Source organism: Galeopterus variegatus, unplaced genomic scaffold (genome assembly GCF_000696425.1).
Source record: "Galeopterus variegatus unplaced genomic scaffold, G_variegatus-3.0.2 Scaffold2508, whole genome shotgun sequence".
Classification (NCBI taxonomy): domain Eukaryota; kingdom Metazoa; phylum Chordata; class Mammalia; order Dermoptera; family Cynocephalidae; genus Galeopterus; species Galeopterus variegatus.
Window position 1 is genome coordinate 488,630 of NW_007728619.1, and position 27,360 is coordinate 515,989.

The window sequence follows — 27,360 nt, forward strand, 5'->3', positions numbered from 1 at the left end:
CCGAAATCCCCCGCTCGAGATTTGTCGTTTCAGCTGTGGGGGCGCCGCCGGTTCGGACCTGAGCGCCCATCCGTGATACCCAGAGAACCTAGGCCTGGCAAGTAACATCTCTCCCCCAGACTGTCCCTCGCTCCCCCTACCCAGAGCTCACAAGGAGCACCAAGATTACTGAGCAGACCGCCAGGGAAGCCGCGGTCCCTTAGCCACACCCCGCAGTTTACCAGCCCGCTTCTCCTTGGTCGGTAAAGGGTTTAGTCCCTCCCCTTCGAGTCGACGCCAGCAGCCACGTATCACGTTTCTACGTGTCTCGAGCCAAAAGCGGAAGTTACGCAAAGATTCGCGAACGCAGTGGCGGCCCTGAGAGGATATAGGCCGCTGGAGGGAAGGGGGCGGGCCGACGGCATTGGAAGGCGCCGGAAGTGGTCGCGCTGAGGAGGGGTGGGAGTAGGGTTGCTGAGGCAGTTCGCTTGGCGGTGACTGGGCGCCTCGGTAAGGCGCCCTTTCGCTGCTTTCCGAGTGCCTGCTCAAACATGGACTTCAGGGAAATTCTCCTGATAGCCTCCAAAGGACAAGGTGTCAACAATGTGCCGGTACGTAACAGCTGGGGCGTCCCTGTGGGAGACCCCAATTTTCAAGTTCGGAATGTTTGGCCCGTGGAACTTCTAGGAAGCTGCCTATCGACTACTGGAGAGTAAGGATCTGGCCGCCGTATTTACTTTCCTTGGGTTTGTACTCCTGGGAACTCGGGGTGAAGGAGAGGCTTGGGACGTGAGGCGGGAGCTTTCCTGTGAGTGGGGTTCGCTGGCTTACTTAACTCTGCAAAATGGACTTTGCAGTTTGGGTGTCTTAGGTAGAGTTGCGTGAAAGCAGGTTGAGTGAGCCCTGCGTGGCACTTAGGGGAATCTAACGCTAGTAGTTTCTGGCTTCGGCATAAACTTAAACCCAAAGATTGGGGAGGAAGCGTATATGAGGGTGCTTCAAAAAGTTAATGTAAAGATTCATATCATCTTATAATTCTATTTTTCCGCGAAACTTTTGAAGTACCTTGTATGTAGGGGAGCTCGGGGATTTTAGAGACTTGGCCTGATAGCGTTTTGACTAGTTTCTTGCTGATCTTCGGATCAAAAGTTTGTGATTTCTTGAATGAGTTCTCTAACTCTTGGCTCCACCCACTTGGCAAACGAGGTGATTAAATTACCACCTCTCTGTGGGGGAGTATCACCTTTTGTATTGCAAGTTGAGCCGATTCCACGAAATCCTTGGCCAACTGAATGGATGAGCTAGTTTCAGTTTCCGTTTACTTGTTGGCCTTACAGATTTCAGTCTTTGAAGTCTAGGTCCCATTCGCTCAATTCACTTATATTTGCAGAGCGGTGTAAGACTTAAAATCTAAATGCTGAAGTGTTGGAGAGTGCCTAGTTTGCGTTGTTTTAGCTGTTTTGCATAAACTAGTCATCTCTGGATCCTCAGATGGTACCCACAGCACAGCTGTAAACCGATAAATTGCTTTGTGATACCTGCGGTTTGAGCAGTGAGGTGTAGAACTCAGACATCTCTGAAGTCAATTCAACTGGAATTTATTGAGTTCTCACTATGTATTCTGCATTTCCTAAATTTTAGTATATTGCAATATTAATTTTTTTCTCCTCCCGCTTTTCTTGTCTTCTAAGGTTGGCTTATTCTTTTGAAAATATTGATCTGAAAACATTTTTAAAATATTGACCTGAAGATAACTAGTAAAAAGGTCTACATCCATCAGTATGTATATACTCGTGTGTATATATCTATATCCTGAATATATCTACAGTCATCCCCCATCCCAGGTACTCTGAGTAATCATTCCCCTAAGCCATGAGTCATAAGCCCTGCGTATTGAAGTTAATGGACTCCAACATTTGAAACCTTGAACAACAGAATTACTTTCTGCATCTGTACATTACCTGGACAAGTCAATATTGGTTGTGGTAACCACTCGTCTTTGTATAATTTGGTCCATATTTTATTCTCGATCTTCCTGAATTTCAGAAGAGGTCAAAGATAGATAATACAATACTAGCTTTGATGTTCAGGAATATTCTATGGAAGAATCAGAACCAAGTTAGTCATTTCTTATTCTAAAACCCAGTAGCTGCTGGGAGAGAAGCAGACTAATAATCCTAGAGCAGAAAATTTCAAAATATGTGTATATTTCATAATATATTATCTGTCTATGATTGGAATAACAGAAAAGAAACAAAAAGAAAAAAAGAAAATTGGTGATATAATTTAAATTTTAATAGGTGAATAACAGGCATATATTTTATGAATCATGCTTTTCTCTGACAGCCTCCCTCCCCGCCCACCCCCCAGCAAAGCTAGTAAGCCTGAAAGTTTGATTTAGTTGGCACTATTATAATCCTTTTTACCTGGAATGAAATTCACAAAAGAAGCTATTGAGAAATAGAAAAAGACTAGTTAAATTTAGTCCATGATCTTGCTTTAACTTGATTCGTCTAACCTATTCAGTCTCATTTTCTTTATCAGCTCAAAGTAATTTGGATGCTTGCAAACATATACAAAATGTTAACATATCCCCATATGCCCACACTCCATATTTAACATGTATTAATATTTTGCCATATCCATTTCATATATTTTAAAAGAAATAAAGCCTAATTGATACAATTGAAGTCTCCCAACTCCCTAATTTCTTTTCTTTAAAATTGTGAAATACATGTAACAGACTTATTGTACAGTGTAACATATTAGTACAAAGCAAGTATCCTTGTAAACTACCATCCAAGTCAAAAAACAACATTTCAAGACAGACACACCCACACTCACACCCTGCCATACATACTCCCTGCTTGACATAAACTTGATTGATGGTCTGAGAGGCATGAGGCTTTGTAGTAACTGACAGTTAGGCTACATCCCTCTCTTGTGTTTGGTTCATTTTTCCCTTTTGGTTATCTTCACCCCTCACCTTACATTTGAATCCTATCAGAGCTGACACTCTGATTTTAAGTCTTCAGAGTTCTTAGGTCAAGGCTTTACTACAGAAGGGAGATCCAGTCACTAGCAGTCATTAGATTAAAATCCAAAACACCTGTACAGCCACTTCAGACTCTTTGCACAGCTTTATTTTAAAGAGATGTCTGTTGGGCCAGCCCGTGGCTCACTCGAGAGAGTGTGGTGCTGATAACGCCAAGGCCATGGGTTCAGATCCCATATAGGGATGGCCGGTTACCTCACTGGGTGAGTGTGGTGCTGACAACACCAAGTCAAGGGTTAAGATCCCCTTACCGGTCATCTTTTTTTTTTTTAAAGAGGTTTCTGTTGTATCTGGCTTGAGAAGCTGTGAATATTTCCTTAATCATTCTTTTCCTTTGTTTCTTTTTAAGAAAAATAGTTTTTATAATATTTTAGTCAGTTAAAAGAAAGACAGGATTGCATCATGCCTAGAAATATCACACTAGACATTTCCCAGTGGAAAACTGAATACAAAATAACAGCTGATTAAGGTGATGTAACCAGTCATTGTCACTGGCTCTGTTTATATTTAAAGCAGAAAAGTTATTTTTGATAAACTTGCACTTGTTTTTTTTCCCTCTGGGTTCCAATAGCAAAAACAAAGTAGTGGTCTTGTTTTGATACAGTAGTAGAGCTAGAATATGGATTCTTGTAAGTTTCACATAGTTATAATTGATGGCTTATAATGCATGAGACAAGTTATATGGATTTTCTCACAGACTAGGAAAGTCATCCCAGACAAGATACTGAAGCTCTGTATGACCCCCTCCCCACTCCCCACCAAATGGAAAGGTAATGGGCAAGCCTTTATGTGGTACCAGATATATAAGGATGTTGGTCTATAGACCCTCGAAGATAGGAACCATAGGTACTGAAAATGCAGCCCAGGGACTTTAACTAGGATGGCAAATTCAGATCTATTCAGGGGTCAGGTAGATAATGTAAATTCTTGAAGTAGTCTGAATATAAAATGACAGATGCTAAGCTCCATGCATTCAAAAAAAGCCTACGATTTGTATAGTAGTTATATTTCCTTTTAAAGAACACTATGGGCCAACAAAGTTTCTGCAGGAAACTTTTTTCTGCAGGTAACATTTGATCTATCATGGATTATATAACTGGATTGCTCCACACTCTTGGATCTGGAGATGAATTGTCCAGTGCCTGGGGCAGCTTTGGATCTCTAGAGCAGTACTTCTCAACCAGTGTTTTAGGGAGAAGGTCTTTTACAAACTACTGCCCACCTTATCCCCACAGAGATTCAGTTATTTTTCTTCCCCATCACCACCTAGAGAATCTCTAAATAATAATGATAATAATAATTAACATTTATAGTGCTTGCTCTGTGCTAGGCCCTGTCCCAAGGACTTTATAAATTAATTAACTAAATTTAATCACCATAATAACCCTATGTATTAGTCCATTTCTGTTGCTTATAACAAAATACATGGAACTGGATAATTTATAAGAAAATGAAACAATGCTTACAGTTTCACAGGCTGGGAAGTCCAAAATCCAGGGAACACATCTGGTGAGGGTCTTCTTTGGTGGTGGCTTTACAGCAATGAAGGAATCTCACATGGCAGAAAGTGGTGGAGCAGGGAGAGAGATTCTCACATGCTCTCCTTTTAATGCCCTCAGAACCATGCCCCTGACCACCATTATTAATCCAGTCACTACAGCATTGTCCTATAATCTAATCACCTCTTCAAGGCCCCACCTTTCAATTATCGTAATAGGATTTCCCACCCTTAACAGTTACAGTGAGAATTAAGCTTTTAATAATAAAGGGACTTTGGGGGACACAATTCAATCAGTCCACAGCACCCTATAAGGAATGTTATTTTACAGATGAGGAAACTGAGGACCAGAGGTGAAGAAACTTGCCCAAGGTTACACAGCTAATAAATGATAGGGCTAGTAATGGCAGAGGAGAGAATCTAATCCAGATAGACTGTCTCCAGAGTTCTTGCTATTAGTCCTGACCTGTGTAGAACGAGGGGAGAGTATTTAAGATGGGGTGATGAGGAAGACTGTTACATATACAGCCTGAACTCATCCAGCTCCCTATCCCCAACTCCAGCCTAATATCTTTAGGCAGTAACCCTATTGGTTTTCTGATGACATGCTCATGAGAAAAATATAAAAACCAAACCAACAGCATTGGGAAACTGGTAGATAGAGGGATATTTTAGCCTGTTTATGAGAGTGCCAGCATAGTTTATAGAAGTAGAGTCTGAGAGTGAGGGAGGATAAGGTAGGAAGTTCAGTTGCAGACCTGTTTGAGGTAATGTATTTTCCAACAGGCACGTGGAAATTAGGGAATGTCACTTATGATTGAGGTTAGAGCTAGCTATGAAAGTGTTGCAGTTTAAATTTGAAATGAGGCATATTGTAATGAGAACAATTGGGGACCTAAGTCAGGAAACCTGGATTCTAATTCAGACTCTGCTGCAAACAGTTGATTGCCAGTAAATACACAGCTTTCCTTTCTGGGCCTTTTCTAACATAGAAGTTGGGCTAGAGATACTCTGAAGTTCCCATCTGATATTATTACATTTTATAATAAAGTATGTTTTTATAAACACAGTAAAAATAGAACTTACATTTAACCTCATAATGTGAGTAGCATGCTTTTTGGGTGGTTTATTAAATTTTCACTCTCTTAGCCATCCAGCTAAGTAAGCCTAATGCAAACCAGTGTTTTTCCAGGCCAGCATTCATTCCATGACTGTGATGTTTTGAGAAGATTTTAAAAATTGTGTGGTTAAGGATGTACTCTTTGAATATTCCTAATTCCTAATTCTAACCAATAGTAAATCTCTAATTTATGTAAAACCATCAGAAAATTTATATTTTCTAGTTACAGCACTATATTATCTCCTGTGTAAAGAACAGCTTTCAAGGAGGGATTGACTATTGATACTGATTTCAATATAACATACTCTTATTTGGTGAACGCATATTTCCAGACTGAAAGCTCCTTATTAATCTGATCTTGACAGTGTATTGTAGTTTCAATGCAAGGAACACACGTGTTTTAAAGTGGCTTAATATTTTTTAGGTCTGTTGCCTTCAAACTTGCAAATCTTAGCAAAATCTCATGCTATATTTAAATGGTACACGCATCGCTGTTGTGGATCATTCATTGGGGTCTAGCAGAATGACTGAGTTGGCTTGCAGTGTAATAAAATGGGTATGCTTAGAATAAAAGAAACTCTTGTCCAGCTGCTTTTCATGAAGCTCAAACAATGAAGCAGCCTAGTGCTTTGAATCGGATTTAGAATTGATGAGTGCATCTTGATATGCTGCTGCTACAGCTAAATATGACCATCTGACATAAGAGAAAGTACCAAATAGTTCTTCTACTTATTAAATATAATGTAATCCCAGACTACGGCTTTTCATTTTCTTTTTCTTTTTTAACATGATTCTTTACTGGGCTATCCCTGTAAGGTTGGGGAGCTGTGTTATAAAATATTCCATTACAACATGTCTTTTGATACTAGAGTCCAGGGCTGGCTGGTTAGCCCAGTTGGTTAGAGCACAGTGTTACAACACCAAAGTCAAGGGATCCAATTCCTGTACCAGCCAGCCACCAAAAAAAACCACAAAAACCCAGGGTCTGATTGCACCTCCGTTTTGAAAAATCTAGCCAGCTCAGTGTTAAGAAGATCTATGATCATATACCCAAAACGTATATCCACGTAAAAACTTGTACACGAATGTTCACAGCAGCATTATTCATCATAGTCAAAAAGTAGAGACAAGCCAAGGGTCCAACTGATGAAAGGAGAAACCTCAGCGGGGAAGGAGTTAATGCTGTAGTCTTGAAGTAGAATTCCTTCTTATCTGAGAAACTTCAGTTTTTGCTCTAAAGGTCTTCAATTGGATGGGACCCACCCGTATTATGGAAGGTAATCTTCTTTACCTAAAGTCAACTGATTGTAGATGTTAATCACACGTACAAAATAACTTCACAGCAACACCAAGATTAGTGTTTGTATAAATAACTGGGTATTATAGCCTAGCCAAGTTGACACATAAAATTAACCATCATAATCACATACTGTATGATTTCATTTATATGAAATGTCCAGAATGGGTCCGTAGAGAAAAAAAATAGATTAGTGGTTGCCAGGGACTGAAGAAAAGGGGAATGGGGAGTAACTGCTAAAGGGTAAGGGATTTCTTTTTGGAATGATGGAAATGTTCTGGAATCAGATGGGTGGTAATGGTTGCACAACTCTGTGAATATACTAAAAACCGTTTAATTGTGCACATAAAATGGATGGATTGATTTTATGGTATGTGAATTATATCTCAAAGATTTTTTTATTTTATTTTATTTTATTTTATTTTTTATTTTTATTTTTTTTAAAAGATGACCGGTAAGGGGATCTCAACCCTTGGCTTGGTGTTGTCAGCACCACGCTCAGCCAGTGAGCAAACCAGCCATCCCTATATAGGATCCGAACCCGCGGCCTTGGTGTTATCAGCACCGCACTCTACCGAGTGAGCCACGGGCCGGCCCAAAGATTTTTTTTTTTAAAAAAAGACCATCTATGGTGACCCAGCCCATTTTTTGCCCTAGATTTCTAGGTTGTGACCTCAACTTTGCTTAAGAAAATGTTGTGTATTTGCTAAGTATTTGTGCCTTTGAGCACATTTTCAAGCTACAGAGGCTAAAAGAAACTATTAATTATGACTCAGTTCATGTAAACAAGATTAAGTCAGTAAACAAGATTGAGCCTCATCACAGCAGTGCTAACCTTGACCTACTGCTTGTTTTTTAAATTGTTTCCTAGCAGATCCATGACATACACATTATATAGATGTATTACATTTCTCCTGCATCATAGGAGCAAGACAACACGTACTACAAAGTCATTGGGTTAAATGTGACCTAGCTTAAGTATCCTCAAGGATTAAAGGTGTTAAAAAAAAAAAAAAAAGTTGAAATTGTCATATGAATTGATGGGAATAGGTGTATACTTTGAAAAAAGCTAAAAGTAGCTTTTGTAATTCTTTTCAGACCAAATTTGAGTTCCTGAACATATCCTTCCTTGTTTTTCTGCCTTTCTTGTATTTTTGTTCCTTAAGTCTGTATTTCTTAAAGTGCAGTACATATAGTCCTGGCTGTACCATAATTTTAGGTGATATACAAGTTTTTCTTTTAATAGTTATATATTTTGATAGAAATTGGAAAAATATAAATAGCTTTTCAAGCCAGTCATTGCTGAGATAAAGCTATAATAATAGGTTATGTTGTTAAGTCGACATTTTTTTTTTAATGAGTAAGTGATAGCACAGGTGATATACTAAAAAGGCAAAAATCATAACTGTACGAATGCAAATGACTTAAGTTTGGTAAACACTGCATTAAACCATGCCCCATAGACACTGTTGTTTTCCCTTTTGGGTACCAGTATTCATTAAAGGGAAGTTTTTCTGTTAGTCATATCCCATTTTCTGTCTTGTTAAGTCCTAGGTTAGGATAAAAGCTGTCTATCCAGAAATCATGTTAGATAGTGCTCAGTGCTGTGTTATCTAGACAGTGAACCAGTCCTGATTTAAATAAGTAACATTGGCTGGCCGGTTAATTCAGTTGGCTAGAGCATGGCACTGATAACACCAAGGTCCAGGGTTCGATCCCTGTATCGGTCAGCCGCCAAAAAGTAACACTAACGTGTATATCTGCATTTTTCTTAGGGGAAACCCTGTGTAAGCTTTGATTTGGCAGGTGAGTCTATGAGCTATATATAGTTGGCAGGGGCAGGAATATCTTATGTCTCGGTGACAGAAATCCAACTTTCCTCTTCTTCAAATCTACCTGATGGGATGGAGTGGAGTGAGTGTATGCCTCTGCTTATGAGTCAAAAAAAAAATTTTTTTTTTGGGGGGGGGGGTTGTTTTTTTGGTGGTTGGCCAATACAGAGAGTCTTTGCATGTCTTAACTTGAATCATATTTATGGTGAGATGAAAATGTGAGCTTCTTGTTGATAAGCCTGTGTTTGAGGTTGTTTTCTTATATACTAAGGCAATTTTATACATCCTAGTTGGGTTAGCAATATTACTTCTCTTTCTCTTCAGTCTTCCTTTATCTTTCTTTTTTTCTCTTTTAAATTGTGGGCCCCTATCCACTATGGAAAGAGTCTATAATTAAACTTACAAAGATTTCATTGTGACCTAGCCAAGGTGATTGGGAAAGAAATCTGTATGCTGTCTTGATTTCTGTCTGTTGGGATGTGTCAGTTCTTAGCATTGCTATCATGCAGGATTTTCAGGTTGGATTAGGGCCTGCTTCCTTGGCCAGCTGCTTTGTTGGTAGACTAATTTAGTTGGAACTTCCAGCCTGTTTCAACATACTTTATTTGGCAACTTCGTAGTAAGTACAGATCCTTTGGCTTTCCTCCAGGAACTTCATACACATTTTGAGAATACATTTTTGGTTCCTAAGTTGCTCACTTTGTTCTCAGAAGTTAGTGTTTCTTTTTCTACTAGCCACAGGAAAAGGTTCAGAAGATAAGAATAGCATCTGCCTAACAAGACAAAAGGAGGAGGATACTTCAAAAATCTTATTTCCTGGCCCATAAATTTGATAGGGAATAGTCCTAGAGATGAATCATCTCTGGTCTGAATGATTAGCTCTGTGTTTGTCATACTTCTCTAATAAAAAATATTTATAAAATGGAAATATTTTTCCTTTTGTATTTCAAATTAACATTATTCTAGTTTTAGTCATTTCCCAATGTAGTTACTTAAAAAACTGAAGTCCAGAGAAATACCGTTTGTGCCAAGATAATATTAGCACTCTTTTGGGTGATATGGAATCCTGTCGAAAAGATAGTTTCTGTGACAGATTAACATTTAATGAGCATAAGAGCTACAGTTAAAGTTACAGAGAATTGGACCCTTCTTGCTTCTTAGATTACTTTGAAATGGTTTTTAGCTGTGATTGACCCTAGCGTTTGCCTACGGTCAATGTAAAATCTCAGTATTTCCATGTTCTGAGTATAATAACCTATGTAGCTATGAGTCCCTACTAGAAAGTCATTTGGATTAGGGTAGTCAGGAGAGAAAACAGTAATGAAGAGTAGTTTTCTGTGTTTGGAAAGTTGGACTTTGAAATGCTCAGTTATGAGGAAGGTTAATTTTTAAATCAGAATTTTAAAACACACTCAAGTAATCCACTGTCTTCTGAATGATTTTTTTTCAGTCACCCAGTCTAGGTACCTTTTTGGAAAATAGCCTGAAAACAGGGTTTCTTTGAATTGTTCATTAATGCATTATTAGGGATGTTACATAGAAATCCTGCACCTAAAAATAGCTATGCATAATCAATATTTAGCCTGATATTTTATAGCTGAGTTTCGACATGGTTTATATGATCTCTTAATTACTCAGAATGGGTTTTTCAGTCAACATTTAAACCTCTCTATTGCTTGGCACAGTGCTTTACACCTAATAGGTGATATATTTTTAAAGTTGAATTATAACTTTTACTCCGTTTTTATTTTTAGAAAAGGTATAGTTTGGCAGTGGGGCCTCCCAAAAAAGACCCAAAAGTTAAAGGTGTCCAATCAGCAGCCGTACAGGCTTTTCTTAGAAGAAAAGAAGAGGAGCTCAGACAAAAAGGTATGTATCTGTAGCCTTATTCTCACTTTTAAAGTCTTCCACTTCCCATCTAGCTTGTACTTAACCAGTGGGTGTTTGTAAAAACATAATAGGCCAATGGATTTGGGGTGTGTATGTGTATGTGTCTGGATTAACTGTTTTTATGGCTTTACATATGTTCTCATGTTGATCATTTGTATAGAAGTTTTCTTTTATTCCCCCTTAAATTAAAAGCTTTTGGGTGATTAGGGACCATGTCTTCTAATTGGCCATAGTAAGTCCCCAATAAGAATTCCATTCTTTAACCTTGGTTCTGAAATTGTTTCTACCTATTTTGTATTTTAATTTTTTTTATTAATAGGTTTAAAATGGGGATAATTTTTTAAACCATTAAATTCAAGAAGTTTTACTTCATCAAATGACAAAGAAAGTGATTCAATAAGTTTAAGTATTCATTGATTTATAATTATTAACAACTGCAAAGTGGGTACTAATATTCCCTTAACTTAAAATATTTATTTGATTTGAACTGTTAAAGTTGAAAACCAAGTCTCCCACTTGCTTAGTCATATAGAAAAACCCCTATGTGACCCACTCGTATGTAAAGATGACTCAATTGGTACTTGTTTGAATGACTTCCTCATTTGATTACTAAATGTCTTCAAACTGTAACTTGAACATTGTTTGTGTTTGCAGATGAGCATACTGCTATCTTGAGACCTTGAAATCATATGTTCTTGTTTTGTCCCTTTTAGCTTTAGAGGAGAAAAAAAGAAAAGAAGAACTAGTGAAAAAGCGAATTGAGCTCAAACATGACAAAAAAGCAAGAGCTATGGCCAAGAGGACAAAGGATAATTTCCATGGTTACAATGGGATTCCTATTGAGGAAAAGTCAAAGAAGAGGCAGGCAATGGAAAGCCTTACCAGCCAGGGAACAGACCAAGAGTATGAGATGGAAGAAGAGGATGACTTCTTAGAATACAATCAAGGAGAGTCAGAGCAGGAGTATGAGAAAGAACAAGAACCTCCCAAAGTTGAAAGCAAACCAAAGGTTCCCTTTAAAAGTGCCCCACCACCCATGAACTTCACTGATTTACTCAGGCTGGCTGAGAAAAAGCAGTTTGAACCAGTTGAGATCAAGGTAGTGAAGAAATCAGAAGAGCGGCCTATGACTGCAGAAGAAATTAGGGAGCGAGAATTCCTTGAACAAAAGCATAGGAAAAAGAAACCTGAGACAGATGCAAAACTACCTCCAACTGTGTCCAAAAAGACACCCTCTCAGAAAGAAAGCATGGGCACAAAACTTAGCAAAGGTTCTGGGGACAGGCATTCTTTTCCCAAGGGAATGCCCCTTCCTCATGCTGAGAAGAAATCCAGATCCAGCACAGCCAATGAGAAACATTTAGCTTTGTCTTCATCCAAAGCCATGCCAGGAGAAAGGACCAAGGCAGGATCTGGCAATAGCTCCCAACCCTCGCTTCGTGAGGGCCATGACAAACCTGTTTTCAATGGGGCTGTAAAGCTGCACTCCAGCACCTATTCACCAAGTGTCCCAAAGACTTCTGCTGGTGGGACTCAGAAATTTAATACTGAGCACAAAGCCAAAAAATCTCCTTCCCATCCCAGCCATTCCATGCCTGGGCCCACAGTCACCCCACACAGTAAGGCTAAGAGTCCAGGTATCAGGCAGCCAGGCAGCAGCTCCAGCTCAGCCCCTGGGCAGCCCAGCCCAGGGACTACTCGGTCCACAGTTAGTTCTGGCCATGTGTCCAAGCACCAGAATAGCGGCTCCAGCTCAGGACCTGAGCGATCGGTCAGTGGGACCAAGAGGCCAGCCAGTGACTCACATCTCTCTGGGCGGACAATCAGTGGTGCAAGTGGCCCTGGACGACCTGCAAGCAGCTCAAGTGGCCCCGGACGACCTGCAAGCAGCTCAAGTGGCCCCGGACGACCTGCAAGCACCTCAAGTGGCCCTGGGCGACCCATCAGTGTCTCAGGTTGTTCTGGGAGACCTGTGGGCAGCTCTGGAGGCATTAGGCGGCCTATGAGCAGTCCACGTGACTTTCAACGACGAGTGAGTGGTTCAGGCCCCCTTGGGCGATCCATAAGTGGATCAGTTCCAGCTGGATGGACTGTCAGTCGTTCAGGCCCTGGAAGACCAGTTAGCAGCTTGGAACCTGGGCAAACAGTTAGTAGCCCAGGTCCCTCCATAAAGCCCAAGTGCACTGTTGTCTCAGAAACAATTTCTTCCAAGAATATCATCAGCCGGTCCAGCAATGGACAGATGAATGGAATGAAGCCTCGCCTATTTGACTACAGATCTGCCCAAGGTAAAATTGCTCCTCACCCTAAAGAGTATATATTTGTCACTATGAAATTGGAAAGAGTATTTTATATGACTGCGGACCCTTCCATGTGTCCTTTAAGGTACTCTAGTGTTGATAGAATCCTGACGTTTTATCCATCCTGTGCCTGAGAGTTTCTTTAATGATCATGACTTGGTAAAGTCTTTAGAAAGAGACTTAGCTAAGGTCCTCTGTGTTTACCTCTGCAATGTCCCCAAGTCTAATAAACTTGTGATTTGTGAGATAAGGTGAATGTACATGCCCTTATACATATGGCTCAATGGATGAATTAATCTCTTTGTTTTCATGAGTACTAAAGAGACCTGTCTTCAAGGATCAGAGTTTAATTTTTTGGTGCATCATTTATTTAGCAAGTGTTTGTTAAGTAGCCATTAGGTGCCAGGAACTGTTTTGGACTCTCCGTGGGTTTCTGCTCCTTATAATGGGTTGTATCAAGGTCCTAACCACTGATCCCTTAGGAATCTGCTGTTGCAGGGTACAGAAGGATCATTTGGTGGCACCTGCTAGGTCTAGTTGCTTCATGCTAATAGGCATTTGCTAAAGTACTTGTTAGGCACCATGGAGAATATAAAAAGAAACCAGCGGTGAAATTCCTTGCTTTAAACTTCCTAATTCAGCTAGATCATTGATTCTCCAAAAAGGGCAATTTTGCCCCCAAGGGGACATTTGGCAATGTCCAGAGACATTTTTGATTATCACAATTGAGGGTAGGAGATGCTACGGCATTTAGTGGGTAGAGGACAAGGATGCTGCTAACAAACAATGCACAGGATAGACCCCCCACAACAAAGAATTATCTGGCCCAAAATGTCATAAGCTGAGGTTGAGAAACTCAGAGCTAGGAAGACAAGCCATACAAAATAAAAACAACGGTAGAAGAATAAAAGGAGGGTCTGTAATTAGAGACTGGAAAGTAGTTGTTCCCAGATATTGGTCTATTGATCAATGCCTGACTTTTGCAAAGTTTTTATCAGTCTTTTGGCAAAACGACAAAAGTAAGGATAATAATGTAGTGAGTTTCTCCTTATAGTCAAACTTAGTTTGAACAATTATCCATAATTCTGAGAATCTTTCATATTTATTTGGACTGAAAATTTTTAAATGGAATTAAGGTGATAGTCGATAGTAGGTGGCTACTTTTGGTGTCTTAGCAGAATTAAAAGTTAATGATTCTATTGAAGTTTGTAAATCTTATTTATTTACTTTTAGAAATTTTACTGATCTTTGAAATCCAGAAATATGGGCACTGCTAAGCTAGAAAATGTAACAAGACATTTCTAGCAAGCCCTAAACACAGTGACGCAGCAGGGATGATGTAGTAGTAACTCCATGCTGAGGGCCAGCCTGCTTGCTCTGGTTTTTAAGGATACCATCTTAATGATTTATTTATTTTTTAATTTTTTTAGAAAGATGACCGGTAAGGGGATCTTAACCCTTGACTTGGTGTTGTCAGCACCACGCTCACCCAGTGAGCTAAGCGGCCATCCCTGTATGGGATCCAAACCTTTGGCCTTGGTGTTATCAGCACCACACTCTCCCGAGTGAGCCATGGGCTGGTCCCTACATCTCTCTTTTAAAAATACAAAAAAGATACAAAAGTAAAAGATAGCAAACCAAATGTAATCTTTCCTGACCCCATATTCTCCTAGTTATAGTTTTCTGCTGCTCTTCTCAATAAAATTTCTCAAATAACTGTCTCATTTATAAGAATGTCAATTTACACAGAACTCTGTTGTGACTGTATTAAATTTTAATGTTCTTACAAATAATGGTTTCTATTCTTAGGTCCTCAAAGAATTCCCTTCCCTACTGGTTACAAAAGGCAGCGAGAATATGAAGAGGAAGATGATGAAGATGATGAATATGACTCTGAAATGGAAGATTTTATTGAAGATGAAGGAGAACCTCAGGAAGAAATATCCAAGCACATTCGAGAAATCTTTGGCTATGACCGAAAAAAGTAAGGCTAAACAACATTTAAATAAACATGATATACTTTTTATCTTGAATTATTCATGTTATGGGGGAGAAATAAACATTAATAGTAGAGGCATTGAATACAGTTCTTAATTAAGAACCCCAGGGTGATTGTTATTTTAAATAGATTCACTCTTTTGACACTAAGTATTTTAGAATTAATTCAGAATAGTTTGTGTAGTTATCTGAATGGGGGTCAAAAATATCCCTTTTAAATTTTTTTTTTTTTTTTTTTTTTTTTTTTGTGGCAGCTGGTTGGTATGAGTATAAAACATGTCCTTGGTATGATACATAATTAGAGTGAAGCAGCTTAGTGTGGTAGAAATAGATTGTCTTTGAAGTCAAAAAGCCATGCACAGAGACTTGTCATAAGCCAGTCTGATCCGACACCTGCTTTTCTTTGGTGTAAAAAGCTGTACAGAAGTATGGGACCAGCAGCATTGACATACCTGAGAGCTTGTTATAAGTGTAGGCTTCTCAGGCCCCACCTCAGACCCAGACCTACCAAATCCAAATCCACTTTATAAGATCCCCAGGTGATTTATATTTACTAAATAAATTAAAGTTTGAGAAGCACTGGTATAGAGGAAAGATCAGGGTTTGAAGTGAAGTTAGCTGGGTAAACTTGAGAATTATTTTTAAAATGACATTTTAGAAGGATTAAATGAGGTATTCTATATATAAAACAAATAAGATCTGTCACATTGCCTATAAATCAACAATTTCTACCTCCTTAGAAGCCTGTGGATATAAGAAATTAGGTCATCCTAAGAAAGGGTCATTTTAAAAATTTGGTAGAGTAGAAGGAAGAACTGGATTAAAAATCAGATCTAAAAATTTAATCTTAGTGCTGTCCCTAACTAGCTATATGTTCTTGGTCAAGTCATTAACCTGTTTCCTCTATTCTAAAGTCCTTCCCCACCTCATGACAGTTATGAAACTCAAATGAGATTAATATATTTAAAATAATTTTTATATATACCATATTGTGCTTTCAGGATTTTAATAAAAATTATCAAATAAGTGTTTGGTGAATGGATTGAGGAAGCATTGTTGGATTGGCATCGTCATCAACATTAGATTCAGGAATAGTTGCCTTCTGAGGATAAGGGCTCGTTTAATTTGTCTTTACTTCAGAAACACACCTCTACCCATTCTCCCCTGCCTTGGTCCCTGCCAAGCTAGGAGGAGTAATCTTAAATGTGTGTTTCATTTAGTTATAAAAGATGATTTTTTAAATGAGAAGATGTAGTTTTTTAGAAATCTGAATTTTTGTTCTTTTTTTACAACTTTGATTTCCTTTTATTAGATACAAGGATGAAAGTGATTATGCCTTACGTTACATGGAGAGTAGTTGGAAAGAGCAGCAGAAGGAAGAAGCAAAGAGGTAAGTACAAAACACATCTGTAAAAAAATGTCTTAAAAATTCTGTTTGGTGCTGTAGTTGCACCATTGGGAACAAGGGCTTTGGGCCACATGGTTCTGTATTCCAATCCTGCTTACTAGCTGTGGGGCCTTACACAAATTCCTTGGCCTTTCTAAATTTGTTTTCGCTTTTGTAAAATGAGAATATACTGTTTCACTTATTTAGGTATTGTGAGGATTAAGACAGTGTGTACAAGGTGCATAGTGCAGTGTCTCACACGTGTAAGCACACAATAAATATTAGAGGCTGCCCCTAATCCTGTTAGAGTATGTTTTTGCTCTTCTTTCCCCATCAGACCATCTCAGTCTTGCTAACCTGTAACACTGCTGGCCTTAGGGAGCCAATGGACGTATGAGGGTACTTCCAATTGTTTGTGGAAAAATAGAATTAAAAGATAATAGGAATCTTTCTGTGAACTTTTTGAAGTACCCTCGTATATTAGATTCCCTCTACCTGACTTTTGTTTGGCTATCAGATAGTAAACTAATGATAATTTCTCAAGTAGGGGTACCAAGTAATTACTTCGTTTATAGTTTTAATTATTATTATTAATAATAACTATTATTATTACCTAGTAATTATAGGTAAATAATTCACTTCAGTCAGCCCAGAATACTAAACCTCTTTCTCCATCTTGCCCTCCCCCCTGTAACTAGATAAAATGTGAAACTCAAGTGTAGGAAGACAAGAATAGCATGTTATTCAATGAATGTTTCTTGTTTTTTATTTTTAAAAGCTTTTGAGATAAATTTATATTTTATTTAATGGGAATATTAAGGTGTTTTTTGTTTGGTGTGAGATCTTTGTTCGACTACAATTTGGATCGAAGGCCCCTGGTAAAAAAAAAAATCCCTGCTAGTCTGTTTTCAGTATTAAAGCCTTGAGGCAATTTGACAGCATCAGCACAATCCGTGTTATCTCCCAGTTCAAATTTCATTCTTGCTTTTTAAAGAAAGAGGTACTCTTATATTGACAAATACCCTTTTAAATTCTTTTTCGACAGCTTAAGACTAGGTATGCAAGAAGATTTAGAGGAAATGAAGCGTGAAGAAGAAGAAATGAAACGTCGGAAGGCCAAGAAGCTGAAGAGGCGTTAGCTGCTGCTTTTATTTATTTTTGTGAAACCCTGAGATACTCTGCTGCAAAGATTTCCTGCCTTTAGACTGAAGAAGCCCCCTTATCATATTAGGTTTATATTTGGATACTCAAGAAGGAATACGTACTGTCATTTGAACATAAAGTATTTTCAGATATTTCCCAGGGTGAAATCTGTAATGCAGACAATGTAATGCCCACTGTGCGCTCTTATGAAGTTAACTGTTCACAGATGCCAGCTTTGATCCTGATGAGCTATGCACTCTAATGTGGGGCTGCTCACCAGTCAGCCAATCTTTTACTGTTCCTTTGCTACTTTAAGAGGAAAAAAAAAAAGATTGCCTTTTGACTTCCGTAATAATTCTGCTGATATGTGAGTAGGGCACTGCCCAGCTCCCAAACTTACTTTTTATGAGAAACCTGGCCCTTCCGTGAATGTTGCCAGCAATAAAGTGACCTGTCCTAATCTGTATGTTTGGATTGAGAACTTGAAAATGTAGAGTAGGCTTTATAATTATCATATGGATACCATCCCTGTGACTTTGAAGTACAAAGTAGAATAAATTATATTGTATTCTGCATTATTCATGGATTGGATGCTGAGCATTCTTATTCATTAATTTAGGTGATTAGGCAATTAACAAAAAATTATCCAATTTAAAATACAAGTCATGCCAGTATAAGAATATTCTTTTGAAGGTTTCCTTTGAAATTTACTGTTATGTTGGGTTTGGTGAATTTAGGTGATTAGGCAATTAACAAAAAATTATCCAATTTAAAATACAAGTCATACCAGTATAAGAATATTCTTTTGAAGGTTTCCTTTGAAATTTACTGTTATGTTGGGTTTGGTGTAAAATAGACAAGGTCACTGTGCTGATTGATTTTTATCTAAAAAAAATTTCATTTTTATATTAAAGAATAATAGTTATTTTATTCAAGCATTAGATTTGAAAGAGTAATTGTTTAGAAAATAAGGATGACATGTGAAGCTCCCCTCCTTCCTATTCCCCTCCCCCCATTATAAAAATATTTTGGAATTCCAAGGTGTCCCTGTACCTTTAGATGTTAAAGACTTTGCATTTTTAGCTTAAATTTCTTAGCAAATATTAATGACAAAAAACCAAAAACTAAATTCATGAGTATCAAAAGCACCACTTCTCTTTTTGCCCATATTGCACTTTTATTTCAAACTATGCACTGTGAAGAGATTTTTTTCCCAGGTAGAAAAGGATGTTCTCTGAAACTGGTTTTACCAGGCTATGGAAATCTTCTTCATTTTCACCCTTCTTTAAGTCATATCTATAGACTTGATATCACTTAAGCCTCAAGTCCAAGCAATTCCAATCAGGCTGACCTAGAATCTGGCTGGAAGGAAGCCAAGACGCAAGGACAGTCAGCAACAGAAAATGAGATATCATGATGCTAGAGAGCATTTGTCCTTGACACTATGTGTGGAGGATTGGGGGCAGTCAGACATAAGCTTGTAGGACAGTTACAGTAAATGTTCTGGCTGTATTAAGCCATTGGACACTGGGGATTAGGAAGTTGGTGAGGTTGTCCTACAAAGAATCCTTTCATTTCAACAGGTCCATATGTTGTTTTTGTATATTCTTTTTTATACAAAAAGTCATCTTTACTCTTCAGTTTTCGGTAATACAGATTACCATTGTTAGCTTCCCTTAGTATAGCATGTGACCCAGTCCTTTAAGATCAACTCATTTTGAACTGAATTTCAAACTTTGAAAGTGCAAGGATTTGATTTTGAATTTGAATACCATTAAGAGTGTCTTCATCACTAGGAATAACACCCTTTCTAATTCTCCACATAGAACAGTTATACTCCTAGCAGAAAATTCTATTGACCTCCTCTTGCTCATCTCAAATACCTTCAATGAAATTTATGTAAGGGTAGTGTGATGTTCCATGTAATATAAGTATAAAACATTATTTTCTTTGCCATCACTTATGTGTTTTTTTCCCTTCAAAAGTTTTTTCTTAGATATATTTTTTTCAATATGCAGACTCTGAAATCAAGTGCTTGTCATTGCTGAAAGATTTCTGCTGGCTTAAAGTTTACTAGCACTTAATGATATGGTGCAGTTATGTATACAGAAAGCACGATTGTGCTAGATTAAAGTTCCAGAACTTGGTAGGAAGAGTCAGGTTGTAACCTTGTGTCTATCACTTTTGAGCGCATTTCTTCTACTATATAGATGTTGACTTAAGGGCACTTCTGTGGCTCATTTAAAAAAAAAAAAAGTCTTTTAAATTAATCTTGGGCTTGTTTCCAAATCCTGTCTTCCATTATGTTTTGCACTTCCTGACCACTCTTACAAAAAACTCACAAGCCTTTGAAGAAACTGGAATAGGCTGTTACTTTATCAAGGTTTACAAATTAAGTGCTTGATTTTCAATATATATTCTACTGTTTTGATTTCAGATGTTCTTAACTCAATATTTGAAGATGTGCCTTTTATTGAGTAATGTTAATTCACGAATGTAGTAATGTTATTTCACGATTGTAATAATGTTACATGATCATGGGTGTGGCATTCTCTAATACAAATGTAAAAAGAAAGTAGTTTTCATAAAACTTATATGGCTCTGATTGCACAGTCCCACTTGCTTTTGATATTGCTATGTCAAAGCAAAGGGCACTTTCTTTTAAGGCTACTTTCAGAACTTGTCTTTGTATTTTCTCTAAACTATAAATGCAATTATGTCCATTTGGAGGCCAGGGTACCACATGTCACAGACAGCCTTACATGTGTGCCATGAGAAGGTTCAAAGACTTAAAAGAAAGTCTGTGGGAACTCGAAATTTCATTTTTTCATGTAATCCCCCAAGATTTTCTCCGAGAAATAAATTGTTTTTGTATTTTGTAACTTAAAAGCAGCTATTAGTATATTTCTGAGATATAGCAGGAGGCCAAAACATGTTTGGAAAGAGAATAAATATATGAAGAGATACTGGTGGTTTTATTTTTAGTGTGCTGAATATATTAGACTACTATTTATTTTGTGAGTGAATGTGATGAAATATCCAGGCGTTTAGTGTATGATTAAGAGTGGGACATAGACTTCTTTGGAATTATTAAAACATGTTTTTTACATATGGACAAATCAAGTTTTAAAAAAAAAACTTTTACATAGCTTAGCTTGTTTTCTGGTGCTGTTGACCTGCAAGAGAATATACTTTTGCACATACAGGTGAAAGTTTTGCAATTTATGTGTACAAGAAATTATAGGCATTAAAATTTTTTATTGATATTTTTACTGGTTTGCATTTATTGATCAAAACTTTGAGATATTCCTTATCTCATCAAACCCTGAACATTTTTCCAGCTAGAAGCCTCAGTAGACTCATCAAGCTATAGAGATAGGGTTTTTCTCCTGCAGACACTCCTCATCCTCCCTTACACATTCATGTCTGCTCAGCACTTACCACTGATCTCTCTCCTCCTCCCCTACCAGCAGAACCAACTGTTCTGCTCTCAGATACCCATGTTAGGATAGCAGGTGGTCAGAGCAATAGAATATAGCTTCACGGCTCAAGTTCTAGAGTGAAACTGGAGGGAAGCTGGGTATATAGCATTCCTCTTGTCAAAATAAGCACATTCCAGTCCTCTATGATTAAAAAAACTTAAGATGGCTGAGAAGAGGTGTCCTTTAGAATAAACAAGGGTACTTCAAAAAGTTCGTGGAAAAATGGAATTAAAATATAACACACATCTTTCCATAAACTTTGAAGACCCCTCATACACAAGGCAAGTGGGCAAAGCCATGCAACCAGAGAATTTAGGTATTTAATTCACTGGAATGTGTAGACTAGGTCATGGAAGAAATAGATGCTAATATCCTAGATTCAGAAATTACTAACAAAGTTTTGCTATGGATTTTGAATTCATTTTTCTTTCCATAAAAATGGTAATCTGAGGCTGGCCCGTGGCTCACTTGGGAGAGTTGGTGCTGATAACACCAAGGCCATGGGTTTGGATCCCATATAGGGATAGCCAGTTAGCTCACTGGGTGAGCGTGGTGCTGACAACACCAAGTCAAGGGTTAAGATCCCCTTACCGGTCATCTTTTAAAGAAAAGTAAAGGGGGGGGGTCATCTATTCATTGCAAAGAGCCACTTAGAAATAGTTTAGCAAACATACTAAATAATCAACAAAATATTTTCTGTGTAAGCAAAAGCTCTACTTTGCTGGATAGCAGGCACATCTCTTTGAATAATGGAACTATATCAGTCATCCCCAAGTAGCAAAAGTACTTGTCCCTGTTAGGTTTCTCTCTTTTGCTCTCCTCTCTGAACCTTTAGAGGGCTTTTAGGAAGATCCTAAGGCTCAGACACCTAGATAAATTGCATAGGTCTTATACTTAGGTTCCCATCTTTGCTTCATAAACCGCATCATGTAGGAGGTCTGAGCAGTTAGCTTTTGTTTCTACATACGCTGCTTTTATTAGCAGTAGTGACTGCTAAAAGAATCATCAGGCAACTACTTGGCTTTTCAGGTAAGGGAGACATTTAGGCAGCAAGATCTTGAATATCCCATAGTCTCTTGTTTGGATCTTTTACTTGGCACATAAAGGAGAAGGCCTAAATCTTAATCTTGACTTCTGCAACCCAGAGCTATCTGTGTTTGTTGGCAAGATACATAAGCCCCTCAACTTCATTTTTGCCATTTTGTAAAATGAGGCTAATACCCAGTTTCAGAAGGTTATTGTAAGGATTAAAATAATGTGTACTTTAGCATCTAACCCCAATATTAAAACGAGGTCCTTTCCTTATACGGTATAAGCTTTGGATTCTTAGTAAGAGAACCGCGAAGAACAGGCTTAAAGTTGTGGCAATCCCTAGCCCTTTCTGTAACATTTTTTCACTTCTGGACCCTGGATCCAGGAGAAAGGTATTACTTGGAAAATAAGTCTAAAGAGCTCTAAAGAATTTCTATCCTTAAGTACACAAAATAAGGGACAAATTGAACTAGGTATCTTAGTCTTAATGCTAGTCTTAACTATGCAACAGAAGGGACTCAATCATCTCTCATCTACCTCGACTACCTCCCCACCATCCATCTCCCTGTTATGAGCTAACAGAATACCAAGTCTTCATTCATCTTAAAAGTGTGGTAACTTTTTACATGAAATATGACAAAATAATGTGCAATTACTTTATGCGAAACCAACAACAGGAAATATACAGCTGGTCAGGAGAGCTTCAGAGCTGCATTAGTTCACCAGGATCATCCTTGCTTGTTTCCACTGGGGTCTAGGAGAAAAAAGGTATGTCAAGTGGGTCTAGTGGTCTAGTGGGTTTCGTGGTTGCTAGAGCATGGGGCTGAGGCAATGGCCCTCCTTGTCCAGGGCTGGCTATGTCCTTTTCCGTTTCACCTAATGCCTCTGATCCCAGCTGTCAGGGGAGCTTGTTTAGCAGTGTGGGCGCTGACAAGAGACAGAGGAAAGATAAAATATTCCAAGGTCTAACAAGAGGAGAGAGGAAAGAGATATCTGCCACCCGAACTCTTTTACAGACAAGTTTTTACATGAGGAAGAGATAAGTTAGGGTTGCTGAAGTGGGCTGATGTAGGAAATGGTATGGAAGGCTGAGCATAAAAAATGTCCTATCAGCACAACAGAGAGTATAGGTCACCCAAGTCAGAAAGCTTTGACTCTGGGCCTGAAATATTCTTTCCTCTTCCTCCGAACTGAAGAACTTAAAAAGAATAAAGACTTAAAAAAAAATGTATAACATCACACGAAAGAAAGGAACTCTCCCAACTCTAGAGTAAATAATAATAGGAGTAGGTAAGCTACAACTTTAAAAAAGAAAGAAAGAAAAGAGTATTTCTTTCTAAAGTTACTAGAGTTGGATCATGCTTAGTTTATCTGGGGGAATACATTTCAAAGTAGGAATAGAGAACAAAATGAGAGGTACACTTACCCCTCCTGGGGGATATTTATATCCCTTCCACATCGTTCCTGCAATGAAAAGCATCCATAAGATAACAATCATTGTGGGGCTTCTTGCTCAGCTGGTGGTGTGTACAGGGCGAAATGGGTGGTTCTGGAATGTGCTGTTCTATTCCCTGAGTCCTGGGAACGGGGTTGTCTTCATTAGAGACCAGATGATGGATGGCCTAGCATGGCAGCTCCTAAGGAGCTTTGTGGTCTAGTCTGAACTGAAAAGGATCCCTATGGCCATCTTGGGGAGTAGAGCTCAAACACCAATTGTGACATCAGCCCCTGTGACCTTGGGAACTCAGTCAGAATGAGCAGCTATGTGATGGTTGGCCAGGATGCCAGGTGTGTTGGCACTATAGAAACCTTATGAAAAGGACACTGTTCTCTGGTGACCCTATGAGGTTAGGACCCAATGGGCATCACTCCTTGATTAGATCATCTACCAAAATGTTCAACTACTGGTTTTATGCAATAAGATGGAAAAATCATTGCTATGCAAAAAAACAAAACAAAAACACCTTGGATTAATTGGGAAAATTAAATGGCTAGGCATGTTATGAGCAATTAACTTTATATGCTATCGTTAGGCTGTTCGAAGAAGAAAAATCTTTCATTTTGTGAAATGGCACAGTTAAATCCTCATCATGCAGGGTAAGCCTCAACTTCCCTGAGAAGAAAAGAGAAGGAAGATGGGCTATTTGTTTTACCCATTTTGCAGATGGAGAAACTAAGGCACAGAATAGTTTAAGTGGTTTGGTCAGGATCACACAGTATGGCAGTGGCTCAGGTAAATAAATATCCAGTGCCTTCACCCACATCCCCACCTTCACAAAGATCTGACTGCTTTGGGCCAGAGCTGTCACAGAAATACTAGGGCAGATGGAGGAGAAAAAAACCAACCATCATGTCTTGCTCTTAGTATACATGGGGCTTGACACCCCTACTTTCTGGAGTAGCTTCCTAAAAACCTTTGCTCCTATAATCAGTGTATTATTAACACTCTCTAAGTTTTTCTAACAATGGGAACAGCTCTAAAAAAAAACACAAGTCTGAATGAAATGGGGTGGGATGTAAGAAACTCAGGAGATGGTGTGCTAAAAGGGATATTGCCATTAATGTTTCCTATAGGCAAGCTGGGCTAGTGGAATGAGTATAAGAGGCTATCAAGTCCAGAGATCTGTGCCTGTATCCCACTTTCACCAACAAGCTGGTTTGTGAGGCCTTGGTAAATAGAGGCCAATGTCATCAGTAAATCTTTGCTGACTGGCTCATTATTTTACTTAGCTGTTAATATTTTACTAAATGCCAATTGTGAACCTTTGCATTGAGTGCTTTACATGAATTCCCAAATGTAACCTTAACAAAAATATTAAGATACTCAAATATCTCCCACTGTACAGAAGAAATTGAGGTTCAGAGAAACTAAACTTTCCCAAGGTCACATAGGTAATAAGTTGCAAAGTCAGGACTTAAACAAGTTTATGTTAACTCGAGTTTCAGAATCTGCCAGAAGGAGCATTAAAAATGCTGGTGCAATATATTACCTATGAGACACAGTTATTAATAGATCTTTGAACCTTGGCCTGCTGTCCTTAGCAGTACTCCCCAAATCCTCTTTCCTCACCATGTACCTTAAGTTATTTCCTCTTCCACCGTTTATTATATTTTCCAGAGAAATAAAAACTCTCCACTAAGATTTCCAAGTTCCCTGGAAATGGAGGAATCTGGCCCAACAGACTGACGGCTCACCCACTCACAGAGGCAGATCTTCATCCAAAGCCCAAATCCTCAGTCGTGCCTTGCTCTCCTGAACAGGCCACCTCTCTTTCCACTTCAGAGTTGGAGGCTGAATCAGAAAGAAAATTTAAAGGCAGAGATGGCTCTACTTGTTGGCCTACTATGTAGTTGCCTCTGTATGGTGACTGGAAGGGCTGCTGAAAGGTCCCACTAATCCCCCAAATTCCCCTTCCTACCAGCAACCACTGATCCAATCAGTCTAAAATCCGGAAGTCAGGTACTGTCTCAAGCAGACCCCTTATAAATTCTATAATGCCAGGCTGGCCAGTTAATTCAGTTTCTTAGAGCATGGTGCTGATAACACCAAGGTCCAGGGGTCAATCCCTGTACTGGCCAGCCACCTAAGTAAATAAATAAATTCCATAATGCCTTGAAACAAGTAAAGTTATGTATCCAAGGGAGAGAAGGAAAAAAAAAAAAAAAAAAAAAACTTAAAGGAGGATGCCCAATGAGATGGGAAGTAGCCTAGGAAATTAATTTTGTTCCCATCACATCCTGACTTCCGATTAGTGGTGAGACCTCAACTGTCTTACCCACTGGTTCAGAAACCCCAGCTGAGAGGGTAAGCCATCACCAGGACTGACCGCCAGGAATTTACAGGCAGGGCCATTACTTACCATCAGCTCTGGAAACGTGCCCATGTAACATGCAAATCCAACAAAAAGCATCCAGCCAAGCACAATCATGATCAAAAGTAAAATAATTTCTAAGGTACAATTGCACAGTGAGAGACTATTCACTAAGATCTTGGCAAAGGGGTGTGCTCATGAAACCCTCAGTTGGTAGTGGTCTCACATGTCAGTGCAAATCCTTGGCGCCAAAGAATCTGCAACTCCCTAGCAGGTCATTGTGACATCATTGGTCATAGGGCCCAGACTCACAACACACCAGAGATTCTGCTCCCAGACCAGTAGCTCAGCAGCAAACAAAGCTCTTTGTATACATTATCTCACAGCAATCTTATGGTGAAGGTACTACTAATAACCCCATTTCACTAATGAGAAAACTGAGGCTTAGAGAGTGTATTACCCCATTTCTGTTGCTTATAACAAAATACCTGCATCTGGGTGATTTATAAAGAAAACAAAATTTATTGCTTACAGTTTCAGAGGCTGGGAAGTCCAAAGTCCAGGGAACACATCTGGTGAGGGTCTTCCTTGGTAGTGGCTTTACAGCCATGCAGAGGTCTCACATGGCAGAAAATGGTGGAGCAGAGAAAGATTCTCCTTTAAAGCCCTCAGAACCATTCTCATGACCTCCATTATTAATCCATTCATTAGGGTATGGTCCTCAGAATCTAATCATCTCTTCGAGGCCCCACCTTTCAATTACCATAATAGGATTTCCCACCCTCAACAGTTATAATGGGGATTAAGCTTTAATGACACTGAGGGGCCATTCAATCCACTGCAGAAGCCTAAGTGACCTGTACTAGGGTACACAACTGATGCTCTAGATCAGGGCCAAGACTTAGGGCCCAGCTGCCTGTTAGGAAGTTGGGCTGTTTAGAGTAGAGACAAGGATTTGGAACGCTGTGAATGAAACAAATTGAATTCTAAGGAAATGAGACATCCATTTCTGTCCCTGTAACACCTCCCCCTCCCATCTTGAGGGCTTTCTCACCACTTTTTTTTTTTTTTTTTTTTAAAAGATGACCGGTAAGGGGATCTTAACCCTTGACTTGGTGTTGTCAGCACCACGCTCAGCCAGTGAGCAAACCGGCCATCCCTATGTGGGATCCGAACCCAGGGCCTTGGTGTTATTAGCACCGCACTCTACCGAGTGAGCCACGGGCCGGCCCCTCACCACTATATTTTACCCACATTTTTCAATACCTTTGGTCAGATCCCCTCCATTGGTTCTCTTTTCCTGGCCATCAAGAAGCCACAGGTATTCCTTTCCTTTCCTCAAAAAAAAAAAAAAAAAAAAAAAAAGCAAAAACCTCTAGCTGATGCTATTGCTCTCTCCCTAATGGTCCTGTTTCTGAACTTCCTTTTATCACCAAACTTCCTAAACAAGTGGTCCACATTCAAAAGCCTTTCTTTCCAACTTATGCCTTTCTTCCATGCATTACATTCTGACCTCTAGCCCCCACCCCACTATT

General features: G+C 38.9%; 1 protein-coding gene and 1 long non-coding RNA gene across 2 annotated transcripts; one reads left to right on the plus strand and one right to left on the minus strand.

The window, feature by feature from the left end:
* Nucleotides 1-487: 487 nt before the first annotated feature.
* On the plus strand, nt 488-17,513 carry SPTY2D1 (SPT2, Suppressor of Ty, domain containing 1 (S. cerevisiae)). The gene is made up of 6 exons (XM_008582059.1): nt 488-590; nt 10,536-10,650; nt 11,385-12,959; nt 14,781-14,955; nt 16,282-16,359; nt 17,402-17,513. The coding sequence occupies exons 1-6, from the start codon at nt 531-533 to the stop codon at nt 17,493-17,495; spliced, it is 2,097 nt and encodes a 698-aa protein (XP_008580281.1). The 5' UTR covers nt 488-530; the 3' UTR covers nt 17,496-17,513.
* Nucleotides 17,514-22,655: 5,142 nt separating this feature from the next.
* On the minus strand, nt 22,656-26,390 carry LOC103598119. The gene is made up of 4 exons (XR_551170.1): nt 26,358-26,390; nt 25,217-25,305; nt 23,440-23,477; nt 22,656-22,767 (listed from the first exon to the last, which is right to left on the minus strand). It is a non-coding gene; the product is annotated as an uncharacterized LOC103598119 (long non-coding RNA).
* Between the last annotated feature and the right edge of the window lie 970 nt (nt 26,391-27,360).

Excerpts from the sequence above, each read along its gene's own strand:
- SPTY2D1 (XM_008582059.1), top strand. The coding sequence starts at position 531 with ATGGACTTCAGGGAAATTCTCCTGATAGCCTCCAAAGGACAAGGTGTC. Across the intron at positions 10,651-11,384 it reads AGAGGAGCTCAGACAAAAAG|CTTTAGAGGAGAAAAAAAGA; the intron begins GTATGTATCTGT and ends TGTCCCTTTTAG. Across the intron at positions 12,960-14,780 it reads TGACTACAGATCTGCCCAAG|GTCCTCAAAGAATTCCCTTC; the intron begins GTAAAATTGCTC and ends TTCTATTCTTAG.